Here is a 26,042-nt window from a genome sequence, read left to right on the forward strand (position 1 = left end):
GCATCCCGATGCAGTTTCCCACGAATGCAGGAGACACATGGCTGATGGCTCACCACTATGTCCGGCAATCCTCTGACAAAAGACCCTCGCGACGCCTTCCGAAGGTACTCGTAGTTGAGGTGGCCAAACTGAGCATGCCATAGCTCGGACTGTGTCTGAGAAGTAAGAGTTGAAGAAGACTTCAATTTGTAGACTCCATTATCCTCATACCCTGCAAAGAGAACCTTCCTTGATCCATGATCAAGGACTCGAACAGTATCATTGTCAAACTCCACCAAGAGGCCAAGAGCACAAACCTTATGAACCGAAAGTAAATGATACCCCAATCCTGGCACATGCAACACCTCAGAGGTGTGGCTACCACCACGTCCATCTGGAATAAGTTGCATCTCACCCCGCGCAACAATAGACACAGAAGAGCTGTCTCCAATGAGAATCTGTCCACGCGAAGGTCGCAAATGGGCAACACCAACGGAAGGAGGAGTCATGTGCCGTGAGGCACTACTGTCCACAATCCACTCTCGAGCCTGGGGAGCTGTCATCGCAACATTAAAAGTTGTTGGTGGAGTCCTCAATGACTGCTAAGTGAAGAAAAGTAGCTGATGAGGGTGCAGCCATTGCTGCAGAGTCCTTCGTGTCCTCCTTCTTGGTATCCTTATTGTCTTTGTTGGGGCAATCCTTCTTCCAGCGACCGGTCTTTCCACAAATATGGCAAGTCGATTCCTTCTCCTTGTCCTTTTTGGATTTGTTGTCCTCCTTTTTTGTTTGGTCCTTCCCCTTCTTCTGAGAGGCTTGACCAACCAATGCCTCCGATTTGGAAGCATTCTGTCCCTTCAATTCTTCCTCCTGGTCCAAAACCATAGGAACCAACTCTTTCCACTGAAGAGTGGACTCCCGCCTTGAAGCAATAAGAGCGGAATAAAAAGTACCGAATCGTGGCGGCAACTAGGATAGTAAAGTGATCGCCATGTCTTCGGAGGAAATAGGCTTCCCCACATTTTGAACCTGTGTTTGAAGCTGCTGAAGCTTGTTGACGTGTTCCTGAAGCGAAGACTTATGGACAAAGTCCGCATCTGCACCTCCAAAGAAACCCTCTTCATCAGGGTCATCCGGTTGTACATCAGATCGAGCTCCAGCCATATCTCATGAGCCACCGTCAAGTGCTCGATGTGAGCTATCACGGGTGTGGTGCAAGATAGAAACAGAAAAGATCGAATCCTGGCATTCAGTTTGTCCCAATGAGACTGGGCCTTAGTCAACTCCGCACGAGCATTGGAAGAGAGTTTGGACTCATCCCTCATCGAGGGCCTGTTAATCTCCTCCATCACCAGTACTGCCAAATCATAAGACTCTAAAATGGCCAACATCATCACCCGCCAGATGCGGTAATTGTCATCATCAAGCTTTTGATCCATTGGAAGAGCCGGTAGGACAGGCACCTTCCTGTCCATGATCGCCTGGAACTCCAAATGAGTCTCTGTAGACATGTTAACCTGCAATACCTACACAAACGCAAAAGCAACCCCCTCTGACTGTGAAAACGCAACCTTCTAGAACTGATTCCTTTGCTGCCCAAACCTTCTTCACCCGCCAGAGGCGATGAAAAGGTAAAATCTGCAATGGAAGGCCTCAAACGCAGCCTTCCTGATAGATGACGGAAAGACAGAGAGAGAAAACGATGAAAGCACGAGTGATTCTTCTCCTCCCAACCACGCCTAGATCCGTGCTGGCCCTCTCACTCGGATTTCTTTGCCAGCCGTCAACTTCCTGGAGTCCTACTATTCTTGGACTCTCTTACTCTCTAGGCTCCCCTTAACCCCGTTCGGGCGCCCAAGAGCCCGGACGGTCATTCTCGTGCATGTTCCCCTAGACTTACCTTAATGTCACATTAAATGTCACTTTTAATGTCATTCCATATTTATGACCTTAACGTGACATTAAATATCACTTTTAATGTCACATTAATGTCACATTTCCTTCCCCTTAAGAATCGGTTTCGTCCTCGAAAACGATACTTGGAAGGTCTAACTGTAAATCGGGAAACCTTTTCTTTAAAGTACTTACTCGCTTCCATGTTGAGCTTTCTTCTGAACAATCTTTCCACTTAACTAAACATTCCTGATAAATAGTATTCCTTGTTCGTCTATTACGAACATTTAATATTTTTTCTGGTTCATGTGGATTAGGTTGGTCATTGAATAGCTCCTCAAAATCATCATTTAAGATTAAATTATCCAAATCACCCAGCTTCTTCCTTAATTTACTTACATGAAAAACTGGATGTATTTTACTATCAGCAGGTAGTTGGAGCTTGTAAGCCAATTCTCCCACCCTTTTAAGTATTATGAAAGGACCACAATACCTTGGTGAAAGCTTTGGACATTGTCCCTTTTTCATAGTTTTAGTTTGTTCAGGCACCTTAAGATAGACCAATTCTCCTTCTTCAAAGGAGATGTCTCTTCGGTGAGGATCTGCATATGCTCTAGCTCGATTTTGAGCTTTTTTAATATTTTCTTGAGCAAATTTTAACATACTATTCATATCCTCCAAAAAGTCTTTAGCTGCCCGAACCTTTTCCTTATGCAGTCCTACTGCAAAAGGAGCTCTGGGCTGGAACCCATACATTAACATCAATGGACTATATCCAGTGGAAGAGTGCTTGGCACTGTTATATGCAAACTCTGCTATCGGTAAATACTCTTCCCAATTAGTTTGCCTTTTACTTACATATGCCCTAAGCATATCTTCAAGAATTTGGTTAACCCGTTCAGTTTGCCCATCTGTTTGCGGATGATCCGCCGTACTCATGCTAAGTTTAGTATCCAATTTCCTAAATACCGCACGCCAAAAATGGCTATCAAATTTTCTGTCTCGATCAGAAACTATGTTTGCCGGAAGGCCATACAATCGGTATATGTTCTCTACGAACAATCTAGCCAATTCTGGTGTTTTAACATCAGTTGAAGTTGGAATAAACCTAGCCATTTTGGTTAACCTATCCACAATCACCCACACAGAGTCGTGCCCCCTCTGTGTTCTAGGTAAAGCAACAATAAAGTCCATGGAGATACTCTCCCATTTTCCCGAAGGAATTTCTAATGGATGGAGAAGTCCTCCCATTTTTAATCTTTCAGCTTTATTAACCTGGCATTTATTACATTTGACCACATGGTCAAGGACGTCCTTATTCATTCCAGGCCAATAGAACTGCCTTTTAATAAGACTATAAGTCTTATTAACTCCTGGATGTCCCGCACTAGGGGTATCATGACACTCAAAGAGTATCTGGCGCCTTATTTCTGTATCTTTTGGGACACATACCCTACCCTTGTAGAGTAAATAACCATTATCAATGGTAAAATTCTTCCACTTGAATCCAGTTTGAGCAACCCCTGATGCTCCATTTCCTTGTTGAACATCCTCAGATATTCCTTCCTCAGTAGAAGCACTTTCATTTGGATCCCCATTTTTTATTGCTTCCCATATGTTGGAATATGCCGGATCAACCTGGCATTTCCCTTTTAAAGATTCAAGCAAGTTGGAAGTGAACTGAGTAAAACTCAATTCATTAATGATGGGCATTCTGCTGAGTGCATCAGCTACTATATTATATTTTCCTTTTCTATATCTTATCTCATAGTCGAACTCTTGGAGGAGTTCGGCCCATCTGGCTTTACGCCCATGTAAATCCGGTTGATCATTAAGCCACTTAATGCTTTCATGATTCGATAAAATCAAAAGTTTGGCACCATACAAATAGTGTCTCCATTTCTTCATTGCATGTACTATTGCATACAGCTCCCTCTCATAAACAGAATAATTCTGTTTTGCACGATCTAATTTCTTGCTTTCAAAAGCAACTGGTCGACCTTCTTGTAATAAGACCGCGCCTATTGCCTTATCACTGGCATCAGCTTCAACCACAAATGGTTTATTGGGATTCACTATTAATAATACTGGAGCTGTAGCAATAGCTACCTTAAGTTTTTGAAAACTTTCATTTTGGTCTGTTCCCCAATTAAAACTTTTCCCTTTGCCTTTAAGTTGGTCTGTCATTGGAACAGCTATTTTGGCATAATCTCGAATGAATCTACGATAAAATCCAGATAAACCTAGGAAGATCTGCAACTCTTCCAGGTTCCTTGGAGGTGGCCATTCAATAATTGCCCTTACTTTTTCTGGATCCATGTTGATTCCCTCCTTCAAGATAATATGCCCCAAATATTTGACCTCTTGTGCAAAGAATTCACATTTAGTTTTCTTCGCATAAAGGGAATGTGTTCGTAACAGTTGGAATACTAATTGTAAGTGTTCCAAATGTTCTTCTCTTGATTTACTAAAGATCAAGATATCATCCAAGAAGACTACTACAAACTGTCCTAGATAGGGCCGTAAAACACTATTCATCAGCTTCATAAAGGTAGTTGGTGCATTAGTGAGGCCAAAAGACATCACCAAAAAATCATAATGCCCATATCTAGTACGAAAGGCCGTTTTTGAAATATCTTGTGCCTTAATTCTTATTTGGTGATAGCCTGATCTTAAATCTATCTTTGTGAAGAATTTTGCCCCTTGCAATTGATCAAAAAGATCTTCCATTCTGGGCATAGGAAATTTATTCTTCACCGTTATTTTATTAAGTGCTCTATAGTCAACACAAAGTCGCATAGAACCATCTTTTTTCTTTACCAATAAAATTGGTGAAGCCCAAGGTGAATTACTGGGTTGAATAAACCCTTTATCCAGGTAATCCTTAATTTGTCTTTCGACTTCTTGATTCTGTGTTTCACTTAACCTATACGGTGGTTTTGAAATTGGGTGTGTATCCTTATTTATATCAATTGGGTGATTTATGTCACCCCTATCTGGTGGAAGGCCACTTGGTAAATCAGAAGGAAACACATCTTTAAAATCATCTAACAAACTACTCAATTCATTATTAACATTCAACTCACAAACATAAGAAAATTGTTGCTTTATATTATAGAAAGTAAAAGTATTCTGTACAGGAAGAGACCATAACATATATACCTCACAAACTTCCATCTTTATCAGCTTCTGAACTTCAGTAGAACACAACAAAGGATTATCAGATACTTCATGTTCACCTTGAATGACAAAAGTCTTACCATCCCTTTCAAATTCCAGTGTATTATGGTGATAGCTACGTTTAAAGGATGGTTCCAATCCCCATAGCCACTCCCTCCCTAGAGCAATATCAGCTCTTTCCATGTTCATTATTTGGAAATCAAGCTTATCTTTATATCCTTGAATCTCAATTTCCAAATTGGATACCATTGTATCCCATATTTTATTGTCTTGGCCTTGCATCATACGAACAACATATTGATGCTCACTGTTTTGTTGGGGAAGTTTCAATTTTTTGACAAGTGCATAATTTATAAAATTATGTGTGGCAGAGTCATGAATCATGACTCTAACCCTTTTTCCAGCTATCAATCCATGTACTCTAAGTAAATCATGTGGCCCAAAAGTAGGCTGCCACATAGAAGTTGACATACAACACTTATGTTGTACATCCATATGCAAGACCTCTAAAGATTTATACTTTTCATGGCCCTTTAATTCTAAGGTCTGCACTACATGAATTTGTTTTTCTTTTCCCTTGCCCTTGTCCTTATCCTTTCCTTTGTCTTCCCCCTTTTTCTTTTGAGGGCAATTCCAAGCAGCATGGTTAGGGGATAGGCAATTAAAACACAACTTTTCTTTTTTGGCCTTATCAAAGTCATCAGGACTTAACTTTGGCCTCATATATGGTTTCTTTTCAAAAGGTTGTTTTTTACCCTTAAAAAATGGCATTTTCCTTTTAAATTTGCCGACAAATTTTGAGGTTTCCAATTCCTTAGATTTGGGCTCCGTATCAGTGAGACTAGTGAGTGTACCTGGACGCATACTATCTTCATAAATTAATGCAAATTTAATTGCCTCTTCCAGCGTCTTAGGTAAACTCCGTTTTACTTCCTTTTTACAGGCTTTATCTAGTCCCCTAATGAATCCTCTTGTTTTTTGGAATTCATCTATTCCTTCCAGTTTGAGGATTATCTCACGATATTCCTCCAGATATGTCAGTAGGGGTCGTCCCTTTTGTCTGACATAATCCCAATCTTCCCAATTTCTTTCCATTTCATTTTCAGGAAGAAATTCTTTCAAAAAGACAGATTCAAATTGAGCCCAAGTTTCAGGTATTTTATTTGCCTCCTTTAAAGTTCGCCACCACTTATATGCTTTGGGTCCCAAAGTTAAACTAGTCTCCAGTGCTTGGAGATGTGGTGGGGTATTTTTTAATTTATGTAAATCTTCCCATTTTTGGAGGAAATTAAAGATTGTGTCTTTATTCCTATCTTTTTCCTCCCCGTAAAATTGAGGTGGTTTCATATCCTTTAGAACTGGATTATCCCTTAATTTATGGTAAGTTTGGGGTTCCTTAGGATCTCGCATAGTCACATCTAAATCTTTCGATGAAGATGGGACATTTGAGATTTCTATCTTATTTTTATCTCTTTCCAACAATAAAGTTAACTGAGATTTCATTTCAGTAAGTGTTTGAGTTAAAAATTCCATTTGAACCCCCTGAGTTTGTACACGAGCAGTAAGATCATCGAATTGCTCTCGCGTAGCAAAAAATTCTTCGCATTGTTCTTCTTGTATTTCTGGTTCATGAGGATCTACCATATGTTGGTCCCCAGAACTAGAACTTTCCATTACCCTTTCTTTCCCTTTTTTTGCCATTAATACACTGGAATTGGAAAGCAAAAATAAGAAATTTGCATACAAGATAAAGTACTTCCCTGATTTTTAATGGCAGGCTGCGGTTGCTGGTTTGGAAAGAAATCCGAAGAGTAAGGAACAAATTTTATCGCCCGAAGAAAGTCGGTCACGTAGAAAATGGAGCTTCTTTGCAGAACGACTAGTATTCAGCCCCCTTCTTTAATAATCACGCTGGTCATTAATGTCGCTTTCCTGAATTTGCTTCCTGCTGAACCTGTACTTATGATATAAATACAGTCGAGGCTGAAATTGCGTGTCTTATTGGTGTGTTCATGGAGAAGCATTCACAGTCAGGCGTGGGCAAGATTCGATGGCCCACGATCAGTTTACGATGGCCCACGATCAATTAAAAAAAAAAAAACGCGTAAAACAGAATGGTTGCCCCTTTCGATATGTTTCGTGGCCAGAATTACACGTCACGTTAACTTTCGTGACGTGTCAAGTCACTTCTAACCAGTGACTTACGGGTCGTTACAGGTCCGTCGATTGTTGTTGACGTCTCGTATGACCAGCGACTTCTTTTCGTGACGTGTCGTGTCACTTCTGACCAATGAATTCACGGTCCATTGAACTTTCGATTGAACAGATTGTGGGCGAATCCGTCACTGCCCTTCCGTTGAAGACCTCCAGGAATCCTCACGGCTCTGATACCAATGATAGATGACGGAAAGACAGAGAGAGAAAACGATGAAAGCACGAGTGATTCTTCTCCTTCCAACCACGCCTAGATCCGTGCTGGCCCTCTCACTCAGATTCCTTTGCCAGCCGTCAACTTCCTGGAGTCCTACTATTCCTGGACTCTCTTACTCTCTAGGCTCCCCTTAACCCCGTTCGGGCGCGTAAGAGCCCGGACGGTCATTCTCGTGCATGTTCCCCTAGACTTACCTTAATGTCACATTAAATGTCACTTTTAATGTCATTCCATATTTATGACCTTAACGTGACATTAAATATCACTTTTAATGTCACACTTCCTCTCTTTCCAATAGCAATAACTTGCAGCAAATTCACCGATTAGACTCCTTTCCCGCATGCCCACGCTTGCTTCAGCCTTGATCCGATGCGCAGCCCTCCCGCTCGCCCTCGAATCCTGGAAATGCAGCCTTGTGTTGTGCTGAAATCTCCTCTTCAGATAGGTTCAGCCCTCAGTTAGTCCATCTTCACCGCTCTGATACCATGTCAGAGTGCAGCGATGCGGAAGCGTAGGACAAAGACTGACAGAGAGTGAACACAGAGAAAAGAGAGAGAGAGAAAAGGAGGCAGTGTAAACACAGAAAATCTGCGGTGTAGTATGCTGTATAAGAGTGTAGAAATACAGAAGGGGGCAGAGGAAATATCTGCATATGTCTTCGACTTGACAACCTCGATTTCCGTCAGCCCGAGCACAGTCTGTCTCAGTCAACAGATCTCAAGATCAGAATCTTAAATCACTGAATAATGTGCCAACAATGTGTTGGAGGACTGCTATATAAAACAGAAATAAAAGGCATAAAATAAACGGGTCCGATTGCAATAAAATAATGCCTAAAAACTGTCTGATTGCACTGCAGGCTGCCACGTGGCACCTGCGCAGTCTGCTGACGTGGCTGATTGCTGACGTGGCACTGTACTCTGTCTGCTGTCCGACTGCTGACGTGTCCTCTGTAATCTGTCTGCTGTACCAAACCCTAACTGTGCAGAAACCCTAACACAGCCTGTCCAGGGGATGACTCAAATGCTAACAAAGAAATGCGTTTCGTTGCTGCTGTGTGAATCTCTTCGGGTTGAATATTGTAGATATGATGATAGAGTCCCCTATTTGCACTGCCAGCATCCTTTGATCTTGAAGGTGTATTATGGTCTATAGGCATGGACCTATTGTTCTATGTAAGGCTATGTGTCTTCTTCTTTGCTCTTATCCTTCTTGATTGACTATGCTAATGTTGTCAATTGCCAAGTCATGGTGTTCATTGCTTGCATGAATACACAACTGCATTTCAATGTTATCTACTCAAGATATTAGATTTTCTTGTTCTCGAGTAGCTACATAATCTTTCAGTTCTATTTCTAGATCAGCTATAAGTTGATCCTTTTACTTTGTGTTGGTTCATCTCTGCCCTCCGTGATTTGTATAGGAATATTTTCTTTCTTTTTCCTTTCCTTCAAATATTTACATTGGAATTGAAAAAGGAAGGAAAATTGAAATCATGAGCTTAACAAATAGAAGATGGGACACTTCCCTTTAATTTTGTCAACTGCTGTGTAAGAACTCAGTACACTGTCCCTGTCCTGTACACAGCAAATCCAGCTTGAAGATCCTGAAAAATTCAAATTGGCATTAGTCCTTCACGAAACTGAATGGCCATTGTTTTTGGATGATTTCAGCTTGCCTTGGGTTGCTGCACCAGCTCGGTGTCTTCTCTTCCTAAGCTTGCCATGCACTAAGTTTTGAAGATTGGGAATTGTTTACAGGGATAATTGCTGTTGGTATAAAGTGCTCAGGTGGCTAGGATGAGAAATTTAAGCATTCTCACTGTCATGTTGCTGTCCCAATCAAACATGTGAGATATTTTGCCGTTATTAACTTGTGAAAAGCAGTTGTGAAGTTATTCCTTGCTCTTATGAAGTGTTTGGAGCCAACAAAACAATCTTGGATGCCTCCCCATGTGGCCAATTTATAATTTGGAAGAAAGCAATTGATGCAGTTGTGGGCTGTATATCAGCAGTTTGAGAGCTGTTTTACTATTATCATTGGCTGATTTCATGTGCTTGTCGCAGGGTTGATATAGGTGATGGGCTATTTTGACTTTTTGCTGGCAGTTGTGACCTTTTCTTAGCAGATGTGGCACGTTTTTGGCAGTTGTCATTAGTTGGGAGGTTTTTCAAAATTTTGCTGATACAAATCACTATTTTTAATCATATCTTAATCCTTAATGTCTTCTTGCTCTGATACCGATGACAGATATCATACAACAGCTTGTTGTGTAATCTATAAATTAGGGTTTCTATAGTTGGACAGAGGAAAGAAGAGACAAAAGAATGTGTGAGCTGCATGATCTACCTCTAGCCACCACATTATCTTATTTTATGAATTTTTGACCTTAGATCTAGTAAGTGTGTGCATGTTTGTCAGATCACCCGTTTACTTGGCTCTAGCCCTTGTGCATAGGTGCTGCGTAATTTAAATGGCCTAAGCCCTTGGTCATACATGTTCCTAACATGTTCTATTAGTTGTGCGTTCCTGAACTCCACACTATGTACTGTAGTACACACATGGTCACATAACTCCTTAAATGTTTCCCCCTGTGATGTTATGCCACAGTAATAAATTATTAACGTCTTAATTTGCCAGACACACTGATTCCTTAAGTATTGTGAGGCTTGTGCTTGTAGTTAGGATGCAAATGCTTTATTTTCTTCTCTTGTAGCTCTTGATGTGCATGTTTGTAGACAAGTAATTTAATCTTGGACCTTTGTTTTGCCATATGGAAAAAAGGTGGACTACGTTAACTGCACGTGCAAAGACTCATGGATTGATCTCCTTCTTGAGAGAAAGAGGTAAAGCCACTGACTCTAATCTTGATGGAGCCAAGTTTTGGAACAAAGCTCAGCATTTATTATGTCAATCTTTATGTGTCTTGGGTGCACATGCAAGAATGGCATTTGGACCAAACACTTCATTGAATGCTAGCTGTGAAGTGAATAATGCTTTGGGATATCTCTTCTCCTGTAACAATTTGTCTGCTTGTGAGAAGCCCTGGCGTGCTCGAGCTTTACTGCGACACAAGGCAAGTGTGATCTTCTTATTCTTGATATAAATTTCTTGGTTGTTGAAAAGTCCTAGTCATCTTAAAGTTTACTTGTTTTCCCCACATTGAAGCCATGAGGTTTAGGAAATGTTTCATGGGTTGCAGAAACATCATAAAGTTTACATTTCTCATGTTGCTTTAATGTTACTTCATGGTTGTATGCTGTAGAATAATAGCGCACTTGAGCATCGAATAGAAGGATATGCAAACAAATATTGTAAAGATCTAAGTTGTATAGGAAAAGCAAAGCTTGAGTGCTAGTACAAAGATCAGAGCCTCACAGACAAAGCAAAATTTTAGTGCTTCTGTTTACCTAGATATTTGATAATAATGTCATTCAACAACGCTATAAAGCAAATCCTTGTGCATGTTACGTTTTACAAATGCATATAACAGCCTATATCTTTTTGGACAGATAGGATACAAAGAGCGCACAATATCTTATTTTGTTTGGGATTTTGATTGATTGATTTGTCACCACACCAACCCCCAACAACCCTCCTGTAAATAAATAATCGAGCACCAAAGATGAATACCAAGACAAAGTGTAATAGAGGAACATAGAGGTGAAGAGTAACTTAGAGACAGTGAACACTGAAGAATGAACAATGAATGAATATGATGTTCAGTGCAGTAAACACACTATGCAGAGTGAATACAAAACCTTGAACACCTGTGCCTTTGAAGGACTGGGTAGAGAGATAAGTTGGATAGTGTGTGCTATTGTGTATGGATCCCGAAATGCATCAAACAGTCTCTAAATGTAATCAGCAGCTGCAAATGCAGATCAGTGTGATGTACCTGTCTGGATCAGGCTGATAAGGGCAGCACCAAGCATGCTGAACAGAGTGGAGAAGTGCAGGGAAGCAGCCAAAAATGCAGGTCTGGCTGAAAGCACAGATCAGCTTGCATTGGTGACAGCTCTTGGAGAGAGAAGATGCTTGGTGGTAGCAACAGGCAGCTGTAAATGCAGCGTCCTAGCTGTGGAATTGATGGTTGTTTGGAGTGCAGTAGGAATGATAGTGATAGGTGCTAGGGGGCGCCTCAGGCTAATGAAGGGCTGGCAGCAACCCAAACTGGGGTGTCTACCAAGGAGGGTTGTAGACAGCAGTGTGTACTGGGCATCAGGAGGTGGAGAATTTGCAAAACTTGGTTGGCCGAGTGGAAGGACAGCCTTCAATTTATAGATGTGGATCCTCCCAAAAGTAGAGTTTGGCTCTCTCTCTAGGAAAGTTCGGTAATTTATTGTTAGCCTTCAATTTATAGATGTGGATCCTCCCAAAAGTAGAGTTTGGCTCTGAAAGTTCGGCAATTTATTGTTTTGGGGCTGTTTTAAAGAGCCAATAGAACCTCCCACCAACTCCCAACAACCTCCCAAAAAAACCTACAAAAAAAAAAAACAAACATTTATGAGAGCCCTTTTAAAAACTATCATCACTATGTTAAAAATATTATAAAATCCCATCTTTATGACATAAGGAAAAACATTGGAAATAGATTTCTCCTAGACTACTAATTGTCAAGGAAAGTATATAGGACCGGGGTAATCAAAATAGCAAGTGTCAAATTTATAGAATAAATAATATCTAGTTGAAGGGTTATCAAGGGAGATTATCAAGTATAAGGGTTATCAAAATAAATGGTGTTAAACCATGTGTGGGGGCTATACATGGAATTTCTAGATGGAAGTATAAGATGTACTTGAAAGCTAAAAAGGGCATACAAATGAGAAGATGATGAAGAGATGAAAAGATAATAAAATCTCAATAAAGCCACGAAAAAGATTGATATAGTGTAGCTGTGCATATGGTAGCTTGTGTACTTGTGAGGGTGGGGAGTGAAAGCCATTAGATTGATGGGAGATAGAAAGTTGATGTGCTAATATTGTTGGGATGTAAAGGTCCTTTATTCACCTCCGTGTATTTTACATGTGTATTATGTTGTACATGTGAATGCACCCTTACGGGCCCTAAGTATAAATACATTTTATTCTTTGTGTACCAACACATTGTCCCAAATCAGTTCGTCACTCTTACTCTCACTCTCACTCACCTGCTCACTTCCTCTGCTGCAAATCTTTACGCTTCCGCTACCCGCGCGCTCCAACAACTACGGTTAAGGTGCTCGCGCTTCTCGGAGTCCGTGCGAGACATCTTCAGTGTTCGCTCGCTCGAAATACACAAGTCGTTTTTGACCTGGCAGCTCACAGGAGTGGTCGTGTCTGACCAGTGGGCTCACACAGGTCGTGTTTGACCAGCGACAGCTCACAGGAGTGCAGGCGACAGCTTCTCAGCAGGCGACAGGCCAGTACGTTGCTTCTCCAGCAGGCGACAGCTCGTGCAGCAGGTGAAAGGGCTCGTTCGTCACTTTCTGACCAGGCGAGTGCAGGCGATGACCAGGCAGTTGCAGGCGACAGCTCACGAAGGCAGGCGATGACCAGGCAGTTGCAGGCGACAGGGCAGTTGCGGGCGACAACTCACGAAGGCAGGCGATGACCAGGCGGCTGCAAGCGACAGCTCACGCAAGCAGGCGACAGGTCAAAATCGTCAGCCGAAAGTTCACGCAAACAGGCGGTAGTCAGTTTTGACCTGAAAAATCAGGTCACGACAGTTTTTTTATATTTTGTGTGATTTTTCACACTTACACAAGTCCTGGTTTGTGCGCGCAGGCACAGTTTGCAGATTTGTGCAATTTTGAGCCTGAAATTTGGGGCTTTTCCCAGTTTTGATGCTGTTTATGCTTGACAGTGACATCTGTGTCAGAAATTGCAGACATTGTGCGCATTGACCTCAATTAATTTGGGGATTTTTCCAAATTTGTTGAAATTTTGCTCATCCGAGTAAAATTTCTTGGCATTGGACCAAGAAAAATTGGGGCTTTTCATGTATTGATGTAATTTTGCTCAGCTGAGTCAGTTTGGCTGACATTTGCGCACATTTGGACCTGGAAATTTGGGATTTTGTGCAGAATTTGATAAATTTCTGCATTATTTGCGTGTGCAGTGGCTGGTTTATGTCAAAACAGCAGAGGATTATTGCTGGTTATGCAAGAACAGCAGTGTATTTGCAAATTTAGCTTGTGCTCTTGCAGTTCAGTGCTTTTACACTTGTACTTGTGATAAAATGGCTGCAACATCTTCCAGTTCTGACATTAAAAGTTTGATGGAAATCAAGTGATTTGATGGTCAGGGCTTTGATCTTTGGAAAGATCGTATGCAGGGCATACTGTTCTTAAAGGATTGTGAGGATGCTTTGCAAATGGATAAACCCGCACAAATGTCTGAGGCGGATTGGGCCAAAGTCAATAAAAGGGTTGTGGCTTATATAAAGATGGGTGTCACTGATGACATTTTGACAGACATTAAGGGTTTAGACACTGGTTATGCAATATGGGAGAAGTTGAAAACTACCTATGAGATCACCACACCTGTTAATCAGGTGCATTTAATGCGCAAGTTGGTGAATATGCGGCTGGATGAGTCCAAGCCTGCAGCTGAGCACTTGAGTGCTTTTACTGGCATTTTAAATCAGCTCAAGGATGCAAGTTTGGATTTTGATGATAAGTTGAGGGCGATTTTTTTGATCATGACATTGCCTGACTCTTGGGAGACTTTGGTTGTTTCTCTCAGCAATAATCCCAATCTCACATATGATGGTGTGAGGGGTTCGATCTTGAATGAAGAAATTAGACGTAAGTCTAGTGGAGAAGGCAGCAACTCAGCTTATAATGTTAGAGGTAGGGCTGAAAAGAAAAATGCAAATGCTGGACAGAGAAGCAGGAGCAAGAGCAAAGGAAAAGAAAAGAGTGATGTTACATGCTATGAGTGTGGTCAGAAGGGCCACAAGAAGCCTGATTGCAGGTATTACAAGAAGGAACAAGAGAGAAAGAAGAATGCAGGAGACAAAAAGAAGAAAGATGAAAAGACAAATGCATCTGAGGCAGGTAAAGGCAAGGAAAAGGCCAATGTGGCCTCCAGTGTTGTCATAGAGGAGCTCTCAGATGCAGAGGCTGATGTATTATGTGCAGTGGATTATGATGCCCTTGTATGTCACATGCAGGATATGCAGATCACCAAGGCTGATGTGATTGATGCACTTTTGTCAGTTGATGATGGTGTCACTCAGACTTGGATTGTAGACTCTGGTGCCTCTTTCCATGTGACTCCATGCTTGGAGTGTTTTGCTACTTTTGATGCAGGCTGTTATGGCAAGGTTTACCTTGGAAATAATCATGCTTGCAGCATTGATGGGATTGGCACCATACACTTGTCTTTGGATAATGGGCAAGAACTTGTGTTGAAAGATGTCAGATATGTGCCTGGCATCAAGAAGAGTTTACTATTTGTTGGACAGCTTGACTTGCATGGTTACACCACACTGTTTGGTGGTGGTTTGTGGAAATTAAAAAGGGGTTCCATGCTGATTGCTAAAGGAACCAAGAAGGGCACTCTGTATTGTCTGCACTGTAAAGCTTTGAATGGCAAGTTTCTTGCAGTTGCTGAAATTGGCTGTCATTTGGAGTTATGGCATAAGAGATTAGGCCATATGAGCCAGAAAGGTCTTGATGTCCTTACCTCTTTGAAGAGGGTTGATGGAAAGTGCTCTAAACTTGATTTTTGTAATGACTGTCAGTTTGGAAAGCAAATAAAAAATTCCTTTTACTCTGGTGTCTCCCGTAAGTCAAATGTATTGGACTTAGTGCATTCTGATGTATGTAGCATGCCTTTGAAATCGTTGGGTGGTGCTGCATACTTTGCCTCTTTTATTGATGATTGTTCCAGGAAGATTTGGGTTTATTTGTTGAAAAAGAAAAGTGAAGTGTTTGCTGTTTTTAAAACTTTTCATGCATTCGTGACCACTCAGACAGGTAGAAAGTTGAAATGCTTGAGAACTGATAATGGGGGTGAGTTCACGTCTAATGAATTTAAGTCCTTTTGTGACTTGCATGGGATCAAGAGGGAGCTTACAGCCCTTTACAACCCTTCTTCAAATGGTGTGGCTGAAAGATACAATAGGACTCTATGTGAGAGAGTGCGGTGCATGCTGTCCACTGCTAATCTCCCTCATGAATTTTGGGGAGAGGCACTTAAAACCGCGGTTCACATTTGCAACCGCTCTCCAAACAGGTCCTTAAATAATGGCATCCCTGAGGAGGTTTGGTCTGGCAAACCGGCCTCATATGACCATTTACGAATATTTGGCTGTGATGCTTTTGTGCATGTTAGAGATGAGCTGAGGAATAAACTTGACCCGAAATCCACCAAAGGCATTTTCATGGGCTATGGTGATGAGGGTGAATTTGGCTATAGAGTGTGGCTACCTCAGTCCAAGAAAATTGTTCGCAGCCGTAATGTTGTGTTTAATGAGGCAAAGTTGCTGAAAAGTACTTTATCCTTTGATGACATGAAAAAGGTCAAATTTCAGAATTCGCAGCCACCTATTACTTCAAATGATGAGCCTCATGGTGCTGTACCACAGGCTGAAACTGATGATCAGCCGGTTATCACTTTGAGCCAGATGATGATGGACAGCAAATAGAAGCACAGGGAGGTCATGGACAGCAAGATAGACTTGCTTATTATGAAAATGCAGGTGCTGGAAATGAAAATGAAGGTGCTGTACAGTATGAACAGCATGCTGAAAATGGCTTACAGCAGCCAATAAATGCTGAAAATAACATGCCTCCAGATGTAGATCCGATTCCTGAGAATGTAGATCATTGGGTACGCAGGTCTACACGCCTAAGAAGGCAGCCACATAGGTATGACCCCTCTTTGCATTATGTGATGCTTACTGATGAGGGTGAGCCTCTGACATATAAAGAGGCTAAGTCATGCAAATTCAGCAATAAGTGGGAGCTAGCTATGCAGGAAGAGATTAAATCTCTGTATGCTAATGATACTTGGGATCTTGTGTCGTTGCCCAAAGGAAGAAAGCCCCTTCCAAACAAATGGGTTTATAAAGTAAAGACAGTTGATGGGAAACCCAAGTACAAGGCAAGATTGGTTGCCAAAGGGTATGCACAGAAGGAAGGGATTGACTTCCAGGAGGTCTTCTCACTTGTCGTGAAGATGACCACACTACGTGTGCTTTTTTCTCTCACTGCTGTATTGGATTTAGAGCTGTACCAAATGGATGTGAAAACAACTTTTCTGCATGGTGACATTGATGAGGAGATTTACATGAAACAGCCCGAGGGTTTTGTAGTTCCTGGAAAAGAGCAGTTGGTGTGTAAACTAAAACGCAACTTATATGGGCTGAAACAAGCACCACTGCAGTGGTACAAAAAGTTTGACACTTTTATGCTCTCTCATGGGTTTATGCGCAGCCATGCAGATCATTGTTTGTATATGAAAAAGGATACAGATGGCAGCCCTATCATACTTGTTTTGTATGTGGATGATATGTTGCTAGCTGGGAAGAAAAAGACAAGCTTGGATGCTCTCAAAGATCAGCTGAAATCAGTTTTTTCCATGAAAGATTTGGGGAATGCAGAGCATATATTGGGCATGAGGATTCGTAGGGATAGAACGCAGAAATTGTTGTTCTTATCTCAAGAAAAGTACATTGAAAAGGTATTGGACAGATTTAACATGGCTGAAGCTAAGCCTCTCGGAGTACTCTTACCTCCATACCTTAAGCTTAGTAAAGCCAACAGCCCAAAAGATGACATGGAAGTCAATGCTATGAAGGGAGTCCCTTATGCATCAGCTTGTGGCTCTCTTATGTATGCTATGGTGGCTACTCGTCCAGACATTGCTCATGCAGTGGGAGTTGTCAGCAGGTTTATGTCAAATCCTGGCAAACCACATTGGGAGGCTGTCAAGTGTATTCTTAGATATTTGAAGGGTACACAAAGAAAGTGTATTTGCTATGGGCAGGGTGCACTTATTCTGCAGGGTTATTGTGATGCAAACATGGCAGGTGACTTAGACACTCGTAGGTCCACTAGCGGATATGTCTTTACAGTTGCTGGAGGGGCCGTCTCTTGGTGCTCCAGGTTGTAGAACATCGTAGCACTGAGTACTACTGAAGCTGAATACATATCAGCTACTGAAGCTTCTAAGGAAGCTATATGGTTGAGCAGACTCGCAGAGGATCTCGGCATGTCTATGAGTGCTCCAGTGTTGGGATGTGATAGCCAGAGTGCTGTGTATCTGGCTAAAAATGCCATGTATCATTTACGCACAAAGCATATTGATGTGCGATATCACTTTATCAGACAGATTCTGGAGGATGGTCTAATCACATTGACCAAGATCAAAACACAGGACAACCCTGCAGATGTTCTCACTAAAAGTCTAGGCAAGGCTCAGTATGAGCATTGCATACGACTAGTGGGAGTTGGTTAAAGGTTCATTCCGGACCTTTAAGTGGGAGGTTATTGGGATGTAAAGGTCCTTTATTCACCTCCGTGTATTTTACACGTGTATTATGTTGTACATGTGAATGCACCCTTACGGGCCCCAAGTATAAATACATTTTATTCTTTGTGTACCAACAGATTGTTGGTACACCCAAATCAGTTCGTCACTCTTACTCTCACTCTCACTCACCTGCTCACTTCCTCTGCTGCAAATCTTCACGCTTCCGCTACCCGTGCGCCGTGTATTTTACACGTGTATTATGTTGTACATGTGAATGGACCCTTACGGGCCCTAAGTATAAATACATTTTATTCTTTGTATACCAACACATTGTTGGTACACCCAAATCAGTTCGTCACTCTTACTCTCACTCTCACTCACCTGCTCGCTTCCTCTGCTGCAAATCTTCACGCTTCCGCTACCCGCGCGCTCCAACAAATATGACATTCTAATAAGGATGCACACAACTTAGCGAGTGTGACAAGTGCTCATGCCCCAAAAATAAAGTGGATTGTCACTATTACCTTTATTTATCCTTGGTGTGCGAACACATTATTGTGTGTAAAAGTAGTTGTTTAGGTGTGAACACTTTAAGCCCGAAAACATAGCAAGTACACATAATAATGTATTGTGAATATCTTTTACATCATTTAGTATTAAATAAGGCTCAAAGGTGTAGGTGAATACCTTAGCTTATATATTCAAGCTCTATCACTTGACTATTATCTCACTTATCTCATCAATGTATCTTTCATTTTTTGTGTGCTTGTAAGAGTTCTCTCTCTCTCTCTCTCTCCATGGAGTTTCGTCCGTCATAGCCCAATGGCTACACATGCGAGCTCTATACCCAACAGTGGTATTAGAGCAAATTGATTAGTCTACTCCAAAATACCTAGCTTCACTTGAGGCGTTGTTTGCTCGATGTTGCTATTGGGTCAACCACTACCCTTTGTCACAATCTGTCTTGCACAAAGGTTGTGCACCTACTATTGATGGTGCTTCAACTGTAGCTAAAGAAGACGAAAAAGAAGAAAGAGAAGATGTTGAGAGAGAGAGAGAGAGAGAGAGAGAGAGAGAGAGAGAGAGAGAGAGAGAGAGAGAGCTCTTGAAGTACACAAATTGAAAGATAGATTGATAAGTGAGATAATAGTATAAGTGATAGGGCCTGAATTTATAGGCTAAGGTATCCACCTACACCTTTGACCCTTATTTAATGCTAAGTGGTATAAAAGATATTCACATCTAAATACACACTTTTAATACAAGAATATGTGTTGTACTCTATCTCTCTTCACAACTACACTCCCTATGAATTATGGTTTAGCTACCCTCCTGACTTCTGAGATCTCAAGATATTTGGATGCACAACTTTTTAAAATTAATATTGGCCACAAATAAAAAAATTTCACCCAAAGCCACACACCTAGTCTTCGCAGGATATAGTGACCCGTATGGCTAGAAAGCCTATATATTCTCTTAATAAAATCTTTGTGCATGGTGGGAGTGTAATATTTCATGAGTTAAATATATTTTCGGGATCCTTAGCTACCACTCATTCTCAGTTTCTTGCCTTATCTTCAGTTGTACCACTTGAATCCACAACATCTCTCTTTCCTTCCATTGACCACCACAATCTCAATCAATTCAGTATGGCACATTCATCTCTTGAAATCCAGATCTCATCCAATGCAAACTTTGTGGAGATTCATTCCCTAGATGCCGCGTCCGCAGGCTGCCACGTGGCAGTAGTCGGACTGCATCAGTCGGCTACATTTAATGCAGTGGACCTGATCAATTATTGGCATTATTTCAAGCCTATAAATAGGCTGAGTTTCCAGCAGTCTTGGCATATTGTCTCTCACAAATTTCAGCTTGCTGAATGTGGAGATTGCTCTCGGGGCTGATAGAGATCGAGATCCTCGAGGTGGAGACATATGTAGATATTTTCTCTGCATTTGTGTACGGCATCCTTATACAACATTCTTCACTGCAGATTTTTTGCGTTTCACTGTCTCTCTCTCTCTCTCTCTCTCCTCTCTCTATTCACTCTTTGTTACGGTCATTCGCTTCCGCATTGCTTCACTCTGACATGGTATCAGAGCATTGAAGGGCTGATCTAGGGCGACATATCTGAAGAGGAGTTTTCAGTGCGAGAGAAGGTTGCATTTTCAGCGTTAAAGTGCAAGTAGGTGGATTGCGCATCAGAACAAGGCTAAGGCAAGCGTGGGCGTGCGAGAAAAGAGACGATTTGTTGAAGCTGTTGCTGTTAGAGAAGAAAGAAGGCTGCTTTTTTGGCCTTCAAGTGCAGATTTTATCTTTTCATTGTCTCCAGTAGGTGAAAAAGGAATAGGACGAGAGAACTTCAGCCCTAGCAAGCTGTATTTACACAGTCAGAGGGGGCTGCTTTTTGTGTTTTGTGCAGGCATTGTAGGTGACGATGTCTTTTGAGGCCGAGACAAAGTTTCAGGTGATCATGGACCAGAAGGTGCCCGTCCTACTGGCTCTTCCTTCAGATCAAAAGCTTGATGGTGAGAACTATTGCTTTGGTGGGTCATGATGCTTGCTATATTGGAGTCCTATGATTTGGTGGAGCTTGTTACGGAGGCTATCAATCGTCCTTCTTCGCGAGACGAGTCCAGACTCTTTTCCAATGAGAAGGCAGAGTTGACAAAGGCTCAAGCACATTGGGATAAAGTCAATGCTTGCATTCGCTCGTTTTTATCTCTCATGTACTACAATTGTTATCTCTCATATAGAGCATTTGATGGTGGCTAGGAAGATATGGCTGATCGTTATGAAGCGAGTTTCTTTGGAAGTGCAAATGAGGACTATGAGTGTCAACAAGTCATCATCCATGCTGGAGCATATCAACAAGCTAAGGCAGCTTCAGATGTTGGTTCAAAATGCAGGGAAGGTGATCACAGTTACCGCCTCGCTTCAGTGGCTTTTATTTTGCCCTGATTGCTTCAAGGCGGTTTAAGACTCTTCGGTGGGAAGAGTTGGTTCCTATGATCTTGGACCAAGAGGAGCAACTGAAAGGGGTCTAAGAGGAGCAATTGAAAGGAACCATTGCTTCAAAATTTGAAGCTTTGGTTGGTCAATGCTCTCAGAAGACGGGGAAGGACCAAAAGAAGAAGAAGGAATACAAACCTAAGAAGGACAAAGACAAGGAATCTACTTGTCACATTTGTGGCAAAACAGGTCACTGGAAGAAGGATTGTCTCGACAAGGAGAAGAAGGAGAAATCTTCCAAGGATTCTGGAGCGGTGGTTGCTCCCTCATCAGCTGCTTTCCTCTCTTTGGAGGTGGTTGACGATTTGACCTTGTCGGCTTTTGATGCTGCGTTGACGGCCCCATTTACTCGGGAGTGGATTGTTGGCAATGGTGCCTCTGGGCACGCGACTCCTTCTTCGGCAGGTGGTACTCATTTGTGGCCTTCTCATGGTCAAATTCTTATTGGAGATAGTTCGTCTATTTCTATTCAGGGACGTGGCAACATGCATCTTATTCCAAATGGGTGTGGTGGTACCCATGCATCTGAGGTACTTTATGTGCTGGCTTTGGGGTATCATCTTCTCTCAGTGCACAAGATTGGTGCCCTCGGGTCTCTTGGTTGAATTTGATGTGAATTCTTTTCGGATTCTTCATCGTCGAGGATCGAAAGCGGTTCTTTCTTCAGGTTATGAGGAGATTGGAGTCTACAAGCTGCAGTCTTTTTCTGTCTTGACTTCTCTTCTTCTTACCTCTCAAACTCAGACCTTGCTTTGGCATGCTCGGTTTGGTTACCTCAATTATGAATACCTTCAGAAGGCGTCTAAGGACCAGTTTGTTTGAGGTTTGCCAGATATTGTGGTGAGTCAGTAGCGTTGTGTATCCTGCATCCGTGGGAAGCAGACTCCTGATGTTCCTAGGAAGGCTTCGAGGTGGTCTTCAGTATCCTTGGAGCTTGTTTCTACCGATCTTTGTGGACCGATGAGGATGGAATTCCTTCGCGGAAGTTTGTATTTCATGCTCATTGTAGATGATTATAGCAGTATGACATGGGTCTAGTTGAAGTCGGAGGCTTTCTCCAACTTCAAGGATTGGTTGCTCTTTGAGTAGAACCGATCGGGGTGAAAGCTTAAGACCTTACGATCGGATAAGGGCGGAGAATTTGTTTCTAATGAGTTTACTCAGTTTTGTGCAGATGGTGGCATACACTAGGGAGTTTGCCAATACAAACACCCCTCAGGAGAATGACATTTTGAAGCGGAAGAATCGCAGTGTGATCGAGATGGCCCATACCATGATGGAGCATCGTTAGACACCTCAGTGTCTATGGGCTGAGGGTATGGCTACTTCAGTTCACATCCTTTATCGTTCCCCTACTTCCGTTGTTGTTGGTATGACTCCTTTGAGGCATACTTTGGATCAAAGCCCGATGTTTCTTATTTTAGGGTTTTTGGGTGTGATGCTTATGTTCACATTCCGAAGACACAACGTGACAAATTTGAAGCGGCTTCCAGAAGATAGGTGTTTGTGGGCTATAGCTTGCAATTTCAAGGCTACTGATTATATGATCCTGTTAAGTGGGATGCCTACACGAGCCGTGATGTTCGGTTTGTGGAGGTTCCAGTCCCAGGGGGGGTGAGGATCACTCTGTACTTGGAGATCTTGGTGATAGCTGGGCCTCATCGACTGCCTTGAGCATGTGTCTCTTGAGGACTCTTTCTTCGGATGAGGAGCCTACTTCCCAGCCACCCGATTCATCGATTGGTCCTCCATTGATGGTGGACCTTCCTAAAACTTTAGCAGATGGAGAGTGCCAAGGCGAGATTCGGCCTCCTCCTTGTCGGACCCGCGACACGCTCCAAGATTCAGGGATTGAGGGGGTCCTTGATGAGTGGCAACCACAGGATGGACCTCAGAGGTCACAGCGGCACCAAGGACATACTATGGAGCTTGTTTGCTCTAACTACTGTTTGATGTCCAATGTTATCTAGAATAGAGATCCTACATCAGTGAAGGAGGCTTTACGGTACGATCATTGGCAGAAAGTGATGGAAGCCTAGTTGGAGGCTATTGAGCGGAATGACACTTGGTATCTTGTGCTTTGTCCCTCTCATAAGAAGGTGATTGGTATCAAATGGGTCTTCAAGACCAAGTACCATAGTGATGGCTCATTGGACAATCACAAGGCTCGCCTTGTTGCTAAAGGTTTTGCACAGTGCCTAGGTGCTGATTTCCATGATACTTTTATCCCTACTACTCGCATGGTGACTATTTGTGTTGTTCTTGCCCTGGCTGGTTATAGGAGATGGCCTGTCTTTCAATTAGATGTGAAGTCGGCCTTCTTGAATGGTGATTTAAAGGAGGAGATCTATGTAGAGCAGCCTCCTGGCTTTGGTTCCTCAAATGGAAAGGTTTACAGGTTGAAGAAGGCCTTGTATGGCTTAAAGTAGGCTCCACGTGCTTGGAATGAGAAGATTGATTTGTTTCTCTAGGCCAAGTTGGGATATCGGTGCTCTAGGGCCAATCCGCAGCTTTATGTGCACACATCAGAGGGAGGTCGTGTGTTGTTTGTTTTGTATGTTGATGACTTGATTATAACAAGTGATCATGCCTAGAAGGTCGAAGAGACGAAGGCAGCCCTACATCAGAAGTTCGAGATGATGGATTTAGGACTTCTCCGTTTCTTTTTGAGCCATGAGATTTATCAGTCTCAGCGGGGGATTTTCATCTCTCAATAGAGATATGTATAGGAGCTCTTGGTGACTTTTGAGATGGAGGATTGTCGGTCCATTTTCACTTCTATGGATTCGAACTGGAAGGCCACTTCACATGTAGATTCTCCTTTGGCAGATGCTACCCGCTATCGTCAGCTGATTGGATCACTGATTTGGCTTCTAACACACAAGTTGATCTATGTTTTGCTGTAGGTTTTTTGGTTGGGTTCATGAGTGCACCTCAATAGGTGCATTGACGGGTTGCTCAGAGGATACTTCGGTTTCTGAGGGGGACCTTGTAAAGAAAATACCCTAACACAGAAGCATATATAGAAACCGCACGACAAAGCACAAACTGATAAAAAAACACAGTTAGGGTTAGGGTTAGGGTTAGGGTTAAGGTAACTCAGAGACAATGAACACAATTAATAAATGAAATGATATGACTACTAATAATACGATGCTCATGCAGCAAACACACTATGCGGTGAATGAATACTGAACCTTGAACTCCTGTATCTCAAGGATTAGGGCAGGGTTAATGAGCTGGAGAGTGTGTCGTACTCTGAACGAATCCCGAATCGTAGCAAGGTAGCCTCCGGATGTTGAACACCAGCAAACGCAGCAGTGAGAAGTTGGATCTGATGTGGACAGCAGTGAGGAGAGAGAAAGACTAAAAACGTAGGCAGCAGGTGAGAGAAAGACTAAAAACGTAGGCAGGACAGCCTGCAGGAGAGAATGTAGGCAGCAAGTGAGAGAGACTAAAAATGCAGGTAGGACAGCTTGCAGGAGAGAGAAAGACTAAAACCGTAGGTAGGACAACTTGCAAGAGAGAAAAACTGCAGCAATTGCAGCAGGAGAGAGAGAACTGTCAGGGCGGCAGCTAGGGCCTGTAAACGCAGCAGTTTGCTGACGTGGCAGGCTGTACGACAGCAGTGCAGACGATCAGCAGTCAGTCGCCAGGCAGAAACAACAACAATCAGCGTGTGGAGGGCTGGAAACAGGTGCCAGACTATAGGTAACAGTGATGGACAACAAGGGTTGAGATGTCCTCCGTGAATGCGGTATGGGCAGCAAGCTGATAACACTTGAAACCTACAAAAACGAGAATTGGGGAGGTGTCACAAGGACGTGAAAATTTGATGCTTTGTTTATGTTTAATTGACATTTGATTAAAGGATTAATCAAATGTGCAATTAAAAGATACACATGTGAGGTGCAAGCTACTTTCTCACAATTGAAAACTGAAGGACCTTGTGAAAAAGATGGGTGTCAAAGGCAAAAGTTGTAACAAGTTACACTTGTTAGATTCTAGGTGAATTTTGGTGTCAGTTTGCTCCTAGGACCATTAATTGGCCATTAAGTGTCAGTGGTGACACTAGGGACTAGGCATTAATTAATGGATTAATGCTTGTCCAAGGGTCAATTAATGCATGGGACCACTTTGGGTTGCAAATGGCCCAGCCAATTAATTTTTGGATGGGCAATGTCAATTTTCTGGACATGGATTAAGGGCTGAATTAATTTTCAGAATTAATTAATTCTGAAAATTAATTAAGTGGCTGGAAATTGCTGAAAATAGATTAAGAAAGTTGCCACTTGGCAAAACTTTCCCATGCAAGTGGGGGAAAGGCTAAATAGGGCTGAAGGGAGAGGAAAATCTCGTTTTTTCATTTTGAAGCTGTTGGAAAGAGGTGTTGGACTGTTGCTGCGAGCTTTTGGGGCCAATTCCCAGCCTTTGGAGACCATTTTGGTGATGGAGATTGCATATTCTTGACCTTGGGAAGCTGACAATTGTTGCTGATGCACTTTCTCCTGAAGATCACAGTCTCTGATGCTCCTATTGTTGTTGGTGCATCCGTTTGGGGCTGGTACAGCAGGGCAGCAACTGATTTTGATCAGTTTTTTGTGACAAATCTCAAAATTTTCTCTCTATAGCATTCTCTCATCTCCTTCAGCTTATGCTCAGCCATTCTCAGCAATTCTCAGCCATTTGGAGGAGATCTCAGTCATTTTTGGTGGGCTGATCTGTAATTTCTGCAGTAAACCCTAATTCACAGCAAAAATTAGGGTTTAGCAGCCACCTTGGGATCCGTGCCAGAGATTGAAGGCTCAAGGGACTGAAATCAGCAGTTGATAATTGAAGATTATCAAGGGATTCAAGAGCCAGCCCATCCCTAATTGATTTGGGGCAGCATTTGGCCAACCAAGGGTCAAATTGGAGTAGAAGTCTTGGGTGAAACAAGGGGCAAATGACCAAAAAGGCTTGCTGGACATTTATGATAGCAAGAGCAATTGGTTAGCAGGAGGAGATTGAAGAATCTCAAGTTGTACTCCTTTCAATTGAATGAAAGCTAAAGAAATACCGCAAGGGGTGCCAATTTTGGGGCCAAC

The 26,042-nt window shown here is 42.3% G+C and overlaps 1 protein-coding gene across 1 annotated transcript in view; it reads left to right on the forward strand.

The window, feature by feature from the left end:
- The window catches only part of LOC148010039 (protein TRIGALACTOSYLDIACYLGLYCEROL 4, chloroplastic-like), a 57,958-nt gene that overhangs the window by 19,369 nt on the left and 12,547 nt on the right, over positions 1 to 26,042 (forward strand). Inside the window, exon 2 of the mRNA XM_087673032.1 lies at positions 10,265 to 10,556. Coding sequence (XP_087529158.1) covers positions 10,265 to 10,556 — 292 coding nt within the window. The remainder of the gene's footprint in view (positions 1 to 10,264; positions 10,557 to 26,042) is intronic.

The sequence above is a fragment of the Lygodium microphyllum genome, chromosome 30, assembly GCF_053477565.2.
Source record: "Lygodium microphyllum isolate KBCC chromosome 30, Lygodium_microphyllum_v1.1.10, whole genome shotgun sequence".
Lineage (NCBI taxonomy): Eukaryota > Viridiplantae > Streptophyta > Polypodiopsida > Schizaeales > Lygodiaceae > Lygodium > Lygodium microphyllum.